Below are 17086 nucleotides of genomic sequence, written 5' to 3' on the forward strand. Positions count from 1 at the left end.
GACTCGTCATTACGTCTGTCTCTGCTATTTACAAGCCCGTCCTTTCTCTCACCTCACCCCATCTCCAAACCGAGGGGCGATATCGTCGGGCGGCAAACCCCCCACCCTCATTCGTTCATTTGGTTCAGTAGCCTATAAGCTTAGGAGGTCAAAATGAATCCTCATAAAATGGTGAGTAAATCTGTTTCGTTTCTCCTTCATCATCACTGGGACTGATCCTGTTATCTTGGACTGAAATCTTCAATGACGCGCGTTGCTTCCGTTTCTCCAACATTCCGTCCTTGTCAATCATCGATGCACCTTGCCCAAGTGATCAGTGGATCAGTGAGCTGTGTAGGGTGGTCAAGAGTGACATATAATTATATTTGACCCGATCTACGTGTTTGTTCCCATGCGTAAAGGCTACGTTACCCTAGCGACAAATGGGAAGAAGACATAAAGTCCCCCACTTGACACCAAGAGAAATGACGCAGATCCTTTCTTCATTCCGCAACTCACTACCCTCATTCTTCTCCTCGAGGAGTACATAAATATCACTTTAAACCATCCTTCCTTATCATTTTAGTGTTCTTTGATCTCTTCTTATCACCTTATTATCTGCTTCGACTTCTCATCTCTTCATCATCATCCTTATCGACCTACAGTGTCCTTCATCCTTCTATATTTCAGACTTCTTAGTTAACTTCTCATTCGTCTCTCACTTCTCGTCGTATTGCGCCACTCAAGTTTTATATCAGCTGACATGGTTCTCTTACAGCACAAGATAGATATCTCGGTATGTTTCACTACTCCAACGTGAAGATGGAGACTGACCTAGAGGCAATGTCGCCAGATGAACAGAAGGCCTTTAGGTTGTATGGTGTGCTTCCTAAGGCAGGACCACAGTTGAAGAAGTTTGAGGATAAAGTGAGCACTTTCAATCATTGTATCCTCTTGTCCTTTCTGCGATGTTCTGCAATAGCTTGATGCTCCTCAAGATCCGACCCGCTTTCCCCCACTTTGCTCCTCCGTTCACTAGTCCGCTGAATCCATCCACGACCCTTTGGCCACTGAACTCGTCGGTCGAATGGTGTTGGTTTGGACGCGGTGCTCCGTAGCTGACATTCAGAACAACCAAAGGAAATACTTTGACTCTGGGGATTACATGCTCGCCAAAGCTGGTATTCCCACTGGTCAGATTCCAGGAACCGCCATCCCCACTCCTGAAGGGTATGTCAACTTTCTCAGAGAAGACACTGCAAGCATAGGCTGATTAAAATAGAGTCCCCCACGCCGCCTCACCTCCCGGCGCCACCTCCCCAGGACTTTCTTCATCGCCCACCAATATGCCCTTGCATTCGCCTGGGACGGGAGAAGCCACACAATCAAAACAGTCTGGGCAAAATGGTGCGCCCTCGCTCGCCCAGCCCGTACCTTCGGTTCCGAACCCAGGTGTGGGTATGGGCATCTCACCTTCAGCTAGCAGTGACGCCGTCGAGGTGCCCCACAACCATCGTCGTCGGCCTAGTGAGGGGTGAGTTTGAGCTTTTCTTGTGTCTCGGGAATTCCTCACTCTCAATAGTCATTTCCACTTCTGCCAGTATCTCTTGAACTTTTCCTCTCAACTCGAGACTTTTCTGTGAGCGGGGCGATGTGTGTGAAGTGAGTGAGACTGACGGACAGCGCCCGGATCTCGCCCCCAGGCGTGCTGCGAGACCTGAACCATTCGTCATCCTATGTCATCCATCACCCCGGCTCTTCCGGCTTATCACCGGTCAAAAGTAGTGCTCTGGCTCGAAGGCTTGATAATGAATTTGAAAATGATGCTCCTGTGGCGTGAAGGGAGGGAGATGTAAAGATAGGTGTATGTTTGGTACGTGTACGATGACGAGTGAAGATAGGCGCCTACCTTTGGGGTGACGATGTAATTTTAGTTTGCCAAGAGTTCTTCCAGGCTGCTTGCTTTCTTACTGCACTGTCCTGGGGGTGTCTCGACATACTCTGTGGCCACTGTGTCGTCGTCTACAATGATTCTCTGTGTAGAGTACATTGTGGTCAGTCACCCCCGCCATTGTCGCCATGCCACGCGACGTGCACGGTTCTCGTTCATGGCTCGTCTCCATTACGCCTCGTTCACCATCCCTGCGTCTCTTCTTTTGATGTCTTACGACCTGACGACTGACGACTTGACGACATGTTCTGATGACTTGATGATAATTCTTCCTTACCCTTCTTGTATCCCCTCCTATCTCTTTCGAATAACATCCGACAAGTGTAGTCAAGTACTTAAAAACCGGGGATGTCACTTCCCAGTCCTCGTCCCCGTCCGAAATCACCTATCACTCCACGTCCTCTAGGAGTCAAATCTAGACGAAGTCTGGATCCAACATTAGCTTCACCAATACCAAATAGAAGATCATCTTCCCTCGTTTCCCCAGCCCTGACTCCGGCTTCAGGAACAGGAACCAAGAAACCGATACTAAATCATTTAAGACCTACACCTACGAAAAGATATACTACACCTTTACCCACGTCCAGATCACCCGGGAAGACAACTCCTTCTAAGTTTGATCAAACCACTAACATCTTAGCACCCATAGAATCAAGACATTCTCCTTTGGTCAATATTCCATTCGATGAAAGCCCGCTAGATGCACTCACTTCCGAACACGAACAGGGGAATGTGGATATCAATGGACATTCCGCCGACGGCAATCGACTTTCATCAGGATTCACCACCAGGCAGGACAACTCGAACGTTTATGAGCACTCGCCATTCGGAAGGACGTCGAAAGAAAGTAAGGGTGCGGACGACAAGGGAGTTATGGGAAGAGAAGAGGAAGATGATGAGACGAGAACTATCATTGATCATGCTCCTAGTCAAGGAACTTTAAGGAGGGAACCTGGTGATATGGGTGATATAGATGCTGAGAGTTGGGAATTAAGGACTGAGACGGCTGTCAAGGTTGATGATTTTGATGAGGTATGTTACTCTTATTACTCCTTTTGCTCTTAAAACTTTCCCATCGTCATCTGTTACGTTTTCAGTGCTCAGTGCACACTGTACATCATGATCTCCACATACTTTTTGCTTCTTCTCTTGATCTCTAACCACACTAGCATGTTTTCTTCTCTCGTACTATCCGAACCAGATAACTCCCCTCTCGTCCTCTTTCTCTATACTTCACTGTTTGCAAACTATTCGTACTCGGCAGTATCAAATGAGGGTGAGCTACGAGTACATGTCTCCGACGACTGACTTTCAGACTTCACTTGGCCAACTACAAGCCGTACATCACAAACAACTCACACATTACAAAAACCTCCTTGTCCGTGCTCAATCAGCGTCAAGTTCAAGTCTTCACGACCTCCATACAAAGCTTCATCAAGTCGAAACTCTCTATAACAACCTTTTAGCGGAACACGCCTTGTGTGCTGGAAAAGTAACAGAAATCTCCCGTGATAGATTACTGGAAAACACAGCAGCTGAGTCTTTGAAGAATGGAGAAAGTCTTGGAGTCGTCATCAGAGGAATGAATAAAGATGATAGAATACATCTACTTGGTGTGATAGTCGAAGGTATGTCCATTATCCATCGCTCTGATAGAAATTATGACTCACTGCATAGGATGTCATCCATCTGATGTGAATGCTCAAATCGCTTTGCTAGAAAAATATAGGAGATCTAGATTAGACATTCTTGGAAGAGTAGGAGATGATTTGGCCGTCAAAATATTGAGTTTACTAGATATCAAAGATTTATTAACTTTTCGATCAGTAAGTTTTGTATCAACATAGACTCAAAGGCTGATTATCTAGACTGCAAGACATTATTTCCGTTTAAGTCGATTATCTGACATTTGGCGGATTCTATGTCGACAACTCGAATGGAGGGATTGGGATGGAAGTGCTGGTTTATCACATTTATCACAGGAACCAACTGGAGGTTGGTCAGTACATTCTCTGCAATTGATACGAATCACATAACTAAAACGAGTAGGGAAGAATTATACAAAAGTCTTTGGAGAAGAGAGAAAAATTGGAATAACGGGTTGGTCAGTTTGAACTTTTTTTTGCCCTTGGGAAATACAAAAACTTATGGCAAAGGCACAAAATGTTCTTTTCTTAAAGGGTCATACGAACTACGTAACTTCTCTCCGACTTCGAGGAGATGTCCTCATTAGTGGTTCTTATGATGAAACGTGAGTTTTCCTTGTCTCCATCAAGGTGTGGTAAAGCTGATCAGAACAGAATCCGAGTATGGCATTTACCACCATTACAAACTATCCATCCTACTTCCTTGTCGGTGCCTTTGATCTTACCTGCTAAATCTGTCTCGTGTTTGGACTTTTGTCCAGCGGCGGAAGTTTTCGTAGCTGGTTCTCATGATATTGGTAGAGTACAGGTTTATCAGAAATCGGGTGAAGAATGGAAGGTCGTTCAGACTTTGTCTGGTCATTTGCATGGGATACGAGCTGTTGCGTGAGTTTGTTGTTTTTTGTTTGTTTCGATGCTCCTGGATAATTTTCTGCGCTTGCTCACCCCTTCCTCCACCTCTCCCACCTCTCCCACCTCTCCCACCTCTCCCACCTCTCCCACCTCTCCCACCTCTCCCACCTCTCCCACCTCTCCCACCTCTCCCACCTCTCCCACCTCTCCCACCGTCTCTGGCTCGTCCTTCTCCGTCGCTTTCACTCATACTTCCTACGTCTTTGGTTCCCCCGAGAGCTGGAAATCTGAGGTCGTCCCCCGCAGTGGCGGATGTCTATCGATAATGCAAATCAACTGACACCGAGTGTCAACGAAAAGTGGATGGTTTCCGCTGGGGCAGACAAAGCGCTCGTGGTTTGGGATTGGCGGTAAGTCCGCACTACTCACCTTGCGATGCCATTGATTGATGTGCAGAACCGGTGAGAAAATCGTGCGGTTCGGTCAACAGACCAATATCTGCATAGGAATACAACTTGTTCATGACTACATTGTAGCGGTCACCGTCGATGGGATTATCAGGACTTTCTCAATCGCAAAAAGGGAAATGATAGCGCAGTACAAGATATCAGATTTGTCGAAAAGCTCCAACGATGCCACCGTGAGAATGCGATTGAAGGATGTTGGAGGCGGGGTTGGAGGGGCGGGTATGCTCACTTGGTTCGAAGGACAGGGGAGGTATATGACGGTGAGTGAATATATGACATGATCTTATTTTCCTACTCTTTTTCGGCCTCCCGCAGGATGTTCCGATGCGTCAAACCCACAAGATTCATTGTCAGATGCCGCCGTCCATTCCACTTCTCACATGCAAGCGTCGTGTGATATCTAACAAACCAGTGCGCAACCAGAGAGATGATCATCCGCATGTCATGGGAAGAGATTGAAGAAATCATACCTGTCATTTCTCATAAACCCTCCATCTTCCCAAGCTCCCCGATTGAGCGACGAGCGCTGAGGGGTAAGCCCCCAAATACACCACCTCGACAGCGAACGACCTCTGGGAGTTTATCGGCCAAAAAGTCCATCACAAACCTCAGACCGGTCAATCCCTCCTCTCCCGCTCAGGCTTCTCCTTCTCCACTCCGCAGACCCACACCTGTAAGAGGGCTGAGCGGGAGCAACGCATCCACGCCTTTATCAGCTTCCAACACTGTCGACAAATCAGATATTCTTACGCCTCTACGAAATGTGAATCAGAGAGATAGTCTCACTCCATTATCGAATTCAAAAGTCACGAACGGAACCAGCAAGTCTGTATCGGCACGAGGTACCGCCAAAAGCTTGTCTACTTCAACAACACCTCGTAAAGTCCTTGGAGGTCAGCGCTCCTCAGTAGGAGAAATCATCCCTGAAGATCAGGCTGTGAAGGGACAAGAGGAGAGACGTGTGGTACCTCTTCTGAACAAAGCTCCAAAATTACTGGAAGTCGTGGATGCGCCAGACATTGAACGTGGGGCGGTGGATGCGAGACGGACGAGGGTTGTCACAAGTACTAGGTTCGCCGCAAGGTCTGGAGCAGATAGGAGGGTAGGTTGGCCAAATCTCTGACTATCCGTCCCTCCCAATCAAATATTCGATATCTTGCGTGGAGCTTCAGATGTAGACTATATGCACAGGAAGCTGACAGTGGTAGCTTTACGTTGGCGTACCTTCTCATATCGGCGAGAAGGAAGTCACCAACATGATCCCAATCTCAGGTGCATGGGCTTCTCAGGCCCAAGACTTACTTCTGCAAACGCCAGAGAAGAACCCGATGAGCTTGGTAATGGATAGAGAGAAGTTTGTGGTGAGTTTTTCATTCACAAGTCTGGTGCATGAGTGTAGACGAATCCGTAATTCACTTGGTGCTTTTTTACTTTCTCGAATTGGCAATCGCTTTCTGGTGCTGATTTCTCTGACTATAATATTCAGATTGGTAACATGACATCGCTGACCGTCAGTATGGCTGTACGGACGGCACTATAGTGGCTGTTGGCTTTGTCGGACACGACTATACGTAAATGACGACATAATGCATGGAACGATTTTGAAGTTCATCAAACCCCCCTTTTCCCCACTCCGTGTACAAGTTGGCACTGTTGTTTATCACACTCATACACTAACACCCAACTGTTCTTCTCACAAAATGCTGGTGGGAGAGCTTTTCATTTCAACCGGATAACTTTCTGTGTTTCACGTCTAGTGTAAGTGCCAAAGCCGGACGGTCAGCTTTGCAAAATCGAGCATGATGACCTTGTGACTGAACATGGACCTGCTCAACCATTTGACCGGGAGAGTGGACACGTTAAGGCCGGGTCACATCAAGAAGACTCGAGCTCTCCTACGTGTGATATCGCTGAAACTATACCGAATGGGCAATTCATCCCTACCAAGAAGAATACGGAAACATCTACCTGAACGGCAGACAGAAAGGCTTGAATAATCATGCATGTCAGCAAAATCTGGATTGTCCTGGCGTTAACTCATGGCTTAAAAGCCTACACTATGATTTTATGTAAGTTGAATCTGTGTTGTAATTATTGCCAGATAGACTAAAAGGTCATGCTGAAGCTCCACAAAAGAATGAGGAAGATTGTGAAGGGAAATGCAAGACTCAACACTCAGAACAGAGAGAAAGGACAGTTGAGATGAGACCGGATGCCTGCACACAGTCTATGGTATTGTCCAGCTTCCTTCTTTGGTAGGAGAGGCATTTGGAAATTCACTGATGATGGCAGACATTCTTCTCCCACTCATATTAAGGTGACAAGGTGATAGCTATTACCTGTGAACACTTGGCTTCATCTCATCGCATCTCGATTCATCTCGTCTCATCTCCTATCAATTCCTGAGTTGAGCAAATCAATTTCGAAAGCTCAACAGGTCATCCGACCAGGGAGCTATTGGTCCCCTACATCTGCGGCCGCGAGACGCTTGACCTGTGCACTGAGTCAAGTAGACCACTGTCTTGTCTTCGGAAACCACCTCCCATTTCCCGTGCCTCATGCGCATTGTCAAGGCTTGTTTCACGATGGTCTTGGTGAACACCGGACATTCGGACGAAACCTGATCACCAACATAGTCACCTTCCAATGTGGTGTAGTACTCCCGGCCTTGCCCATCTGTCACAATCCTTGCTGGGGTAGAATAGCGATAAGTGACCAAATGCGATGATGTCGAATGCACGTTTTGAGTCTCAGTGGAGGTTCCCGGTGTATACGAGCTGTGTATACGACACGTACGGCCTGGGCAGGGACTGTCAAGACCAGACCGAAGGTCGAAGGATCTGCGTCGAGGGTGATGAGCTACTTGTAGGGACTTGAACTAGTTGTAAGAGGATACGAGGATCGAAGCAAATAGTTCGAGGAGTGAATAATAAGTTTTGGCAAATGTATAAGAGAACTTGTATGTTGAGACAGACAAGATACATTCGTCGAAGTTGTTCTAAGCTATGCACTACCTTATGTACATGGAATGAGAGTGTAATGTAGATAAGGGTGGCTGGTAGTGTTTATCGGTGGCGGGTAACTGGATATTACCCGAACTAGCAACTTCGACGCACGTGGTCATGACAGGGACTCTCTTCAGTGATGAAGACGTGACAGGCCTTTACCGAACCCTCTTCGTACGGGATCGTCTGAATCACCTCATACACGGGCATTTCGACAACCAGGGAGTCTGTGGTAGTAGCATATACGGTCAAGTCATCTTTTGATGCGCCATTTGGGATGGTGTTCTCTGACATAGAGACCCCTGGGTATGAGACAGATGAGTCGATAACTGGGGAGCTTGTGGAGGACATGTGGAGATAGTGATGATTGTAAGTTTACTGAATTGAAATTGGGGGAATGGAAAGCTGATGCTTCAACATTATAAGCAGGCAGTAAGAGGAAGGAGGGAGAGGATATAGACGCCACTCTGGAAGCCCGTGGCTGAAAGGAAAGTCATGAGAAGGGATGTCCACCTTTCAATCCTTGACACCAAAGTGTATGTAGATGACATCATACTTCATCCCTCCCCAGCATACCAAATTCAATGTCAGACCTCTGAAATTGTCATGAATAAAAATGGGCTTATTTCACAGACTAAAACAATCAGTACTTGTACTCGCACCGCTCTCTACTATCCTGCGGCGGCAACTCCTCAAGCTGAAAACCTCATCAAGCAAGACTCATCTCAAATTCATCACTTGCATCCATCGTCTGTCACTATACTAATCTCGGTCAACTCCCGAAAGCTGCAATCATTGAGATTACGGCCTCCCTGAAGAGTGTTTTGGCCCTACTCCTGGCTTCCTCAAATGGCAAGTCAGTCAAGTCGCTTTCTCTAAAGAGTGTCCACTTCTCATCTAGATATATTTTGACAATGGCCCTGGAGCCGCGCTCCAAGATTGATACTGGACATCCCTGAGGATCATAGCTTCGGTGGGTACCATCAAAATCGGTGAAGTGAACTTTCCCTTCTTCATCTGTCTCCCCCTCATCACAGACAAAGCCCAGTCTTTGGGCGCTTCGTATGCCATCAATGTCCTCAATAGCCTGTCCATTTCTTGGAATAGAGGTGTGTCTATCACAACTACTTTTCAGACAGACTCTTGCTGTGGTGATGAAAATGTATTGCACCCCAGCCATTGTCCTGATTGTTGTTACAAGGTATTCCTCCATGATGCCTTCCGGGATGTTGCCTGTAGAAGCGTGCCGGTCTGTTGTGACCTGATTCCTGCCGGGGGTCAAGTCAGATTCAAGGATTGCCTCAAGGGAAGATGACATGGCAAGATGAGAGTCAAAAATAGAAAGAGGATAACATGACCAGTCTAGGCCGTGGGAAGGAGGAGCGGTGGAGTCACGCACGACCTTGTGGGGCGACCCCCTCGCGGAAGGCCTTTCCGGGGAACGGAGCGTTCCCCAAGGGTACGTTGTGAAACTCCCCTTCGTTTTTTGATTCCAAATTTCCTCTTGGGCAAAAGTGGTACTCATGTCATCCCTTGCTTCGATAATGTCAAAAGCTTACGGTCAGCTACTTCCACTTGTAGAAGTTATCTCGGACCTATGGAAAAAAAAAAAGCCAATATGGAGGATCATCATTGCATCTCGTCAATCAGATTCACCACCAATAATCACACCGGTCCTTCGTCTCATGCCTTACTCGCAATGTCTCTTGTGGTTTCCTTCACTCCGGAGGGTCCAGCTGCTCCCTCCCAATGGCTGAGCTCTGTAAATGACATTCCGCACCAGTCAGGCGATTCTGTCCCAATCCACTCCTCGTTTTCGAATTGATAGGTGATGCACTTCGTGATAGTAATTCTGCCTGGAACCTCACAGCCTGGCATGAAATCAGTGCCAATGGGAGTGCCATTGATATCAGTAAAGTATTTTCTTCCTTCACTGTCCACTTCAATTCCTGCTTTTAGGGACCGCAAGTACTTGATGTCGGTCCATATGTTCCCGTTCCAAGAGGAATGAGGCTCATTTTTTTGAAAGTGTTTGTGTCTCTCACATGTACTATTGGGACAAGGCCTTTCAATAAACTGATATAACTCCGGTACTTTACGGTCGAAGAACTCGACCAAATACTCCTCCATATAGACAAAAGATGAGGTTGTTGATGATGGCAAGCTCTCACGGACTACATTTTCAGAGCTAAGTTTCTTCCTGCCACCTGTTGGGGGGAAGATCTTTGACCAGAATCTACTGCTTGTTGTCATTCCTGTCTGGTGTTACTTGAGTGATATATCTGATAGCTAAGACTGATAGAAAGTGGCAAATTTTGCAATGAGGAAGGAGGAATAGGAGAAGGGGAACGGGGAGATATGGATCTGATGCTGAATTCCCAGGTAAGAAAGGAGAGTGGGAAGAGAAAGGAACTTTTTGGCCCACACATTTCAGCTTATCCGTTGGGATTCAAATATTGTTTTCACTTCGGTACTTACGAGATTCAGTACGCTTACTGAGGAGCTAACGAATCTCCCGATGATTCGCTGCTCTAACTCGGAGGTAAAACCCAACTTCTGAGCATGTGGTCCCGGGAACCGTTTTGTGGCAAGCTTTGAAAGGAGGAAAGGGAAGATGGTGCGGGTTTGTGTGGTGGATTACCTGTCAAATGACCGTGTCACAAAGCGTCTCGTTTCTAGCGGGGATGGTCCTGCAAGAGAAAAGGGACTTGATACTTGTGTGACAAGCATCTTTCTCACAACCTAGGCTCCAAGCTTGAACCAGGTGAGCTCAAGAGGCTTGTCATCCCGTGAGGACATGTGAGCTTTGCAAATGAAGGTACTCACTGTTTACTTCCCAAACAATCACATTGAGCCGTACTTCAATTAGTGGGGAATGAAGCATGGGACACGACCGGCGTAAGTTGCAGATGTGTTGCCAGAGCCAGACCCAACATTCTCAACCGCTGAAGTACGAGCAAGGGGCTGCTGGGAAATGGTGGGGGGATACAAAGACAACACGCAAGAGAAAAAAAGTGGTCCAGGACGGGAAGCCAGGTGGTATAGTAGACAAACAGCGTCAGTAATCCTCTGCTAACCCCCAGGATCAGTGATGGATAATGCGCAAACAGATCATCCACTCATGCATAGTCATTCCCCTTCTCAGATATCAGATCTGTATGCAGTCCTGTCCATACCGTTGAAGAGATTGTTTATCATTCCAATGAACGCCAGGCCTCAACGGTGTCATAGGCCAGGCCCTGAAATATTCCCCAGGCTCTAAAGATGCTCCGAGTTAATCCTGTCTCCGTTTGATCAGGTTGAGAATTTATGCCCTTGAAGTCATCATCATCATCACCAGTGTCATCAGTGTATTTCCGAGTGAGATCTGCCTGTTCTCCAATCAAGCCGGAAGGCACGGGCGGTTCACCGGTCACTGTGCCACCCAATACTTGAATTGAGGACGGGGCATGATGATCTATCCCATTAGAACCGTCCGGCTCAGGCATCTCGGTGGCGTCTTCCTGATTGTGGGCATCCGACTCAAGCGAGTTTTCCACCCCTTCGCTTCCTTCGTCCTCGGAAGGATCACTCACCTCCCCTCCGGTCATTGCTAGGTCACCAGCTTCATCATTTGATGCCAGGACGTTGTGTTCTGTGTTGGTAGTGGTAGTGGTGATAGTCGTGGTGTTGGCCAAGGTAGTGGGTGGTGCTTCAAAAGTCTCCTGGGGAGGGATGATCACATTTGGCTCGACTACAGGGTTTACCCCTGGGACCTCCGGAATGAACCCCCCCTGATCTCCCCCCTCCAGTTCCGGAGGCGCCAAGGGGGTTATGATTGACCCTTTACAGTTTGCTGAGGGTGGTAGGTCTTGAGACTGAGCTCCTAGAGTATGTCTGTGAAGGACGGGGCGGTGCAAAGACTAGCCATGGCAGCCCTGCTCTCCTGCTTTGAGGACAATACCTTTTTTATTGTAATAGGCCCAAGTCCCATCAGTCTGCATACATGGGTTCATGGTATCAACATCGGTATGGACGTCATTTTGGACATCAGTATTGACAGAGGGGTGGTAGTAGTATTTCTTTTCGACAAGAGTTTGGTCCGCTTCAGTGGATATGATGCGCCCACCCCTCGTTGCCTTTGTAATTATCCGAACGTGGGTGGGGCAAGATGTAGAGTTCAAGCAGAGGGAAATTGAATAGTGTCTCTTACAACTCTCCTCTCCATATGGGCCACCTGAGCGTCGGACGCTCTCTTGGATTATCCTCTCGGTGTACGGTGGGAATTGTTCGGATGGGGATACGATTTTAAGGTTCATGGTGTCTCCTATCAAAACTATGGCCACTGTATGAAGTATAGAAGGAAGAGAATCACTCCTTACTGCACTAGTTCTATATACTATAGACAGGATTTGACTGACTTTCAATTGCTTGATGTAGAAGAAGGGAGGGTGTGGGAAGAAAATATAGGGAGAACCAAGTTCTGGTGCCCCACTTCTTATGCCACATTATCAAACCCCGGATGTTGTTTGAGCCGCCGCCTTGATCTGAAGCAGGATTATGCTCAGGAAAATGTACATGACAGATCAACAGGGACACACTAGTTGAGAGAAGGAAAAGGAGCGAAATGTTATTCAATTTGTCTCCTTGCGGTGTGAGAGGGAAACTTACTGCCGAACGCTGACATACCCAACGTGAACCGTATCCATTCACACACAGCTGACAAACGTCTGCTCTTTTGGAGGAGACATTCCTACATACTCATCACATGCTTGAGACTGATTGTGCACTTTTCCCTGAGGAGCAGACTATATACCCTGTTATTCACTTTTGGAGACGTCCTGAAGGATGAGGAGCTTATCACTGTGATTCCGCATACTTGTCTTCAAGCTCTTTGGGTAAATTTGTGAAGCTTGCGCAGGGATAATGCTTCCAATAAGGAAGATAAGGGAGAGTATATTTGTCAAAGGGGACGCTTGCCATAGAGTATAGGAACACTACGGTCGATGGGCGACTACGCCTCTCTCTCTCATGGCAAGGAGCCTTTTCATATTGCAGGTTCGTTGGAGCGGATGTATCAAGGATGGGTGCCACAGCACCATAGATGGCCTCTCCTGCCCAGAGCCGGAAGTCTCCCTGGCTTTGACCATGTAATGAGGATGAATCTCCAGTTGAATGAGACATGTTGACATATTCTCCAAGTGATTTCATGACCTCGGAGAAGTTCTGATTGACATCTTGAAGCGTAGTCAACAGATATGGGTTATCTGTTGAACATTCTAAGTAGATCTTGCTCCTATTATCAGTGCATAGAGTACTAGACAAACTTATATTTGAGCTCTCAATCTGCTCAACATCCGTGAAAAATCTTTCTCCCGACTCTGTCAGGGAAATCTTGCATCGTCTCCATCCGGCTCCTTCGACTTGGACTGAAAGGGTTGAAGAGAGGTCGGTGAGTCCCTTACCCAGGATTTGACACAAGGAGTGATGGAATTGGCATTGCGGATTGCCACACTCTATTGTACTTACGGAGTATTGGTAACCGTATTCGGATAGCCAATATGTCACAAACAACTGTTTAACCCAATAATCACCGTTAGGCAGAGGAAAGGAGCTGTTGGGTCTTATCAGGAAAGAAGTGCGCTCGAGGTTGATGAAGGGTAAGGTTTACTCAGCTCTAAAATGATACCATCATCTTCGGGTGACTGAGAAGCTGCATATGGGCATACAGTAGATGAAGAAAGGCCAGAAACGGGACGGTCTTCTTCACTCTCAGGAATATTATAGAGAGTAGGACAGATGTACTCCATGTTGTTCAAACAAGAGGTGAAGGATGAGGTGATTTTAGGATCATATAAGGGTGCTTTATCATGTATAGCTGCACTGGACTGAACTTTATAGGAAGAGTGAAAGGAGCGGTCCGCACGATTCTCACGCCGGGAGGGGGGAGGGGTGAGGCCTCGATGACTCGACGCACGGAAAGTTAGATTACAGGTACTTCAAGAGGAAATTGCCACAAAAGACAAGTGCCACAACGTCAAATCTTTCCCACGGTCGTCTATCCCCCGTCGCGTGAGAGGTAGACTCGCTTTCGCTTTCGACATCCATAGCAGGACAGATGGTGCAAGGATACGAGGGCAGGATATGATATGGACCTCGTCACTGTCAAAGCTGCCGTCAAGGCATGGGAGAAAGCTTTCAAATTTCAAAACGGTAGGAATCCGACGAAGGAGGATATCAAATCTGATCCTGGTGGAATAGGTCCGTCCTCTTTTCCTCTTTTCCTACTTCTCCATCTTCCATTCTTTCGGTCGTTCCTCGAAGCTGACATGAAGGTGAACAATATGCATTATACAGACGATTATCAAAATCCAATGGATCTCAATCTCAAGGATCATCACTGTCTAATGGTCAACATGCTTCTACATCATCTTCGATAACTTCATCTTCCTCTCGAAATGGTATCACCATTACTCCACAATCCCTCCATGTCTCACAATATCCTTCGACCCCCACTCCTCCTTCTCGTCGAACTCAAACGTCTTTTAATGATATCACCAATGAATCAGGTCCATCAAGACCACCTGGTGAATCAATCAATGGAGAGAAGAAAAGTTTGAAGAGAACAGCAAGTAAAGCTATCCTCAATCCACATTCTCCACCTTCACTACAACTCAGCAACTCGAAGAAGAATGGAAGTGTGACACCTCGTAAACCTTATTCTGGACCTATACACGATCCCAACCCTATCAATCCATTCTCTATACCTTCTCCAGCAAGACAAGATATTTTCTCCCCTTTCATTCACGCTAGCTCACCGAGGAAATTGAAACAAGTTCTCGAGATGAACTCTCTTAGGAAGATCAAAGAACGTTCCTCTGTAGGTCACTTGCGGATGGAAGACAAGACTGGAGAAGGAAAGGAGATTACCCCTCGGACACGAGCCAGGAAAAGATTAAGAGGAGAGTTAGTGGATGATACACCTATGAAAGAACCACGAAGAAGAAGAGGAGAGAGAATCGTTTCGAATGGGAGTACGAATGGCAATACAAGTGATATCTCTGTTTCTGGTTTTAATGATAGAAATGGGAAAGAGGAGGAAGATGAAGAAGAGTTTGGTCCTTCGCCTATGAAGTTGGAGACTCCCAAGAGGGGTAGATCATTTACTTCATTATTCGAACCTGTGGAGGAAAAGAGGAATGATCCTCAGGAGAGGAATGGCAACATCAAGAATAGAGGTAGGCCTAGTGAAATGTTGGGACTTTTCGCAAAAGCTTCTATGAAAGGCAAAGAAAAAGAAACAGGCCTTAATCACAAAGTATCATCTCCGATATCAATGAAACACTCTGCACTTCCCCTCAACGACCTGCCAATTTCCGCTTTGAACCAAGCTCAAGAGCAAGTTTTCAAGGATCGTCCCGAAATGACTCCATTACCGATAAATGGATTATTGGACGAGGAACCACTCCCAATCCCTCCCCTTGATCCAGATATGAATCCATCCCCGTCAGTCATCAACCCAATCAGGGTATCTCGACCAGTGAAGACGTTATCTCTTTCTGATGACGAAAAAGACGAATGGGATCCCGAAGGTGGACCTTCACGACATGCCATCACAATAGTCCCTACTCGTCATCCCATCCGAGTCCGTCACAGATCATCTTCATCCTCCCCTAAAATAACATATAAAGCGGGGATCCACCTGCACACTGAAGAGGAAGAAATTGACGAAGAAGATGATCCAGGAGATGCGGCAGAGGAAGAAGAAGAAGAAATGACACTCGATTCTTCCACCCTTCATAGTCCTACACCAAATAACATCTTCACTCTCCTTTCTCTTCGCTCACCATTACGTAAACGTCGAGAAGAGATTGACAATTTGCGAGTCAAAGCGTTGTTCGACCCAGAAGCTGCGGTAAAGTTGAAAGCTGTCAGAAAGGGTCAAGAGGTACATGTAGCCGGAGACTTGAATGGCGCGGATGATATGGAGGGAGATGATGAAGTTGAAGAAGGCGGGATGGATGATGATTGGGAAAGTGAGGATGAAGGGTGGAAAAGAGATGTAGAGGATGAAGATGATGAGGTGTGGTGAGAGGCAAGGGTTCCACGCGTCCTTCCTCTCTGCAACCTCTTCTCTCTTTCGTCTCCAATGTGGCTGTAGTCTCTGAGTTGTGTAGCATATGAAGTCAAATCCTCATCAGATTGAACCTCACACTTCAAAAGCTTCCGTAGTGAAGTGTGGTACCTGATAAAGTTAAGATGGAATGAGCATTCCCAAGGAACGACAAATGCATCAAGAGACAATCTACGTATCATAATCAAGTATGCAAAGTTGATTTGCTAAAAGCATTTTCTAATCACTGATAAATGCTAGGTATCATTGAAGAAGAACAGTGTTGAGACTCGTTATTTCGTTTCTGTTTTTCTACTTTCCCCCCCCTTTACACACGTTTTCTTCCAATCGTCGAAGAGAGAATCGGGATTGGAAGCACCAAGAAGAGATCAAGCGTAATCTTCCGTTGTACCACATTCGCAGATCAAATTTAAATCACCCGCTGCGTCGTCTACTCGACTGACCGATGGCCAGAATTTAGATTTACGGAGGGTTGGGACTGGGAAGACTGCTTTTTCTCTCGAATAGGGTCTGGTGGTCAGCACACAGCCTCTTGATGGGTTGTTCACAATTGAGATTCATGTTGATGACCTGGAATTGACACGATATACTGTATGACTGCTGACACAGTGATCAAGATGAACAACTATCTCTCTCATATACACACATATGGAGAGACAGAGAGGTGGAAAGAAGGGGGTGGGGGGGTTGAGAGTGACAAAACGACGGACAAAAAGGGAAGAAAACTCACCTGGTCCATTCTGCATCCGTAAGAACTTCGAGAGGATGAGGAGCATGTTTAAACACATTATCATCTTGTGTATATTTCCCAGAAGCGATCTCATCCACTTCTTTTCTGATAGAAATGAGAGCGTCGATGAATCGATCTAGTTCATGTTTAGGTTCGCTTTCCGTAGGTTCGATCAACCAACATCTGTATGTTAGCTGTTGACTCCTCCAGATGGCTAATCACGGAGATAACATAGGTCTGAGATAAACTGTGAGTTTTGGACGGTCGACACTATTTTAGCGGGACAAGTATGAAAGTGTTTGAAGCATGAAAGGCGAGTACGAAACCGTGGGTGGGTGTGCAG

At 46.7% G+C, this 17086-nt stretch overlaps 4 protein-coding genes across 4 annotated transcripts in view; 1 reads left to right on the top strand and 3 right to left on the bottom strand.

The window, feature by feature from the left end:
• The first annotated feature begins 145 nt into the window (after positions 1–145).
• Positions 146–1919, top strand: TREMEDRAFT_45716 (uncharacterized protein). Its single transcript, XM_007007472.1, has 6 exons — positions 146–171; positions 758–775; positions 820–906; positions 1109–1209; positions 1262–1513; positions 1663–1919. Exons 1-6 carry the CDS (start codon positions 154–156, stop codon positions 1817–1819), a joined length of 633 nt encoding a protein of 210 aa, XP_007007534.1. The 5' UTR covers positions 146–153; the 3' UTR covers positions 1820–1919.
• Positions 1920–8672: 6753 nt separating this feature from the next.
• TREMEDRAFT_65452 (uncharacterized protein) lies at positions 8673–9804 on the bottom strand (the record flags this gene model as incomplete). Its single annotated transcript, XM_007007557.1, has 2 exons — positions 8673–9454; positions 9672–9804. The coding sequence occupies 2 exons, from the start codon at positions 9802–9804 to the stop codon at positions 8673–8675; spliced, it is 915 nt and encodes a 304-aa protein (XP_007007619.1).
• Positions 9805–11094: 1290 nt separating this feature from the next.
• Positions 11095–12198, bottom strand: TREMEDRAFT_65453 (uncharacterized protein; the record flags this gene model as incomplete). Its single annotated transcript, XM_007007558.1, has 3 exons — positions 11095–11403; positions 11476–11735; positions 12093–12198. The coding sequence occupies 3 exons, from the start codon at positions 12196–12198 to the stop codon at positions 11095–11097; spliced, it is 675 nt and encodes a 224-aa protein (XP_007007620.1).
• Positions 12199–15123: 2925 nt separating this feature from the next.
• TREMEDRAFT_72391 (uncharacterized protein) overlaps positions 15124–17086 on the bottom strand; it is a gene marked incomplete at its 3' end in the record, with an annotated part of 5073 nt that continues 3110 nt past the window's right edge. The window contains exons 5-6 of the mRNA XM_007007614.1: positions 16800–16937; positions 15124–15153 (exon numbers count right to left, since the gene is read on the bottom strand). Of these exons, the coding sequence (XP_007007676.1) occupies positions 15124–15153; positions 16800–16937 (168 nt within the window). The remainder of the gene's footprint in view (positions 15154–16799; positions 16938–17086) is intronic.

Source organism: Tremella mesenterica (genome assembly GCF_000271645.1).
Source record: "Tremella mesenterica DSM 1558 unplaced genomic scaffold TREMEscaffold_14, whole genome shotgun sequence".
Classification (NCBI taxonomy): domain Eukaryota; kingdom Fungi; phylum Basidiomycota; class Tremellomycetes; order Tremellales; family Tremellaceae; genus Tremella; species Tremella mesenterica.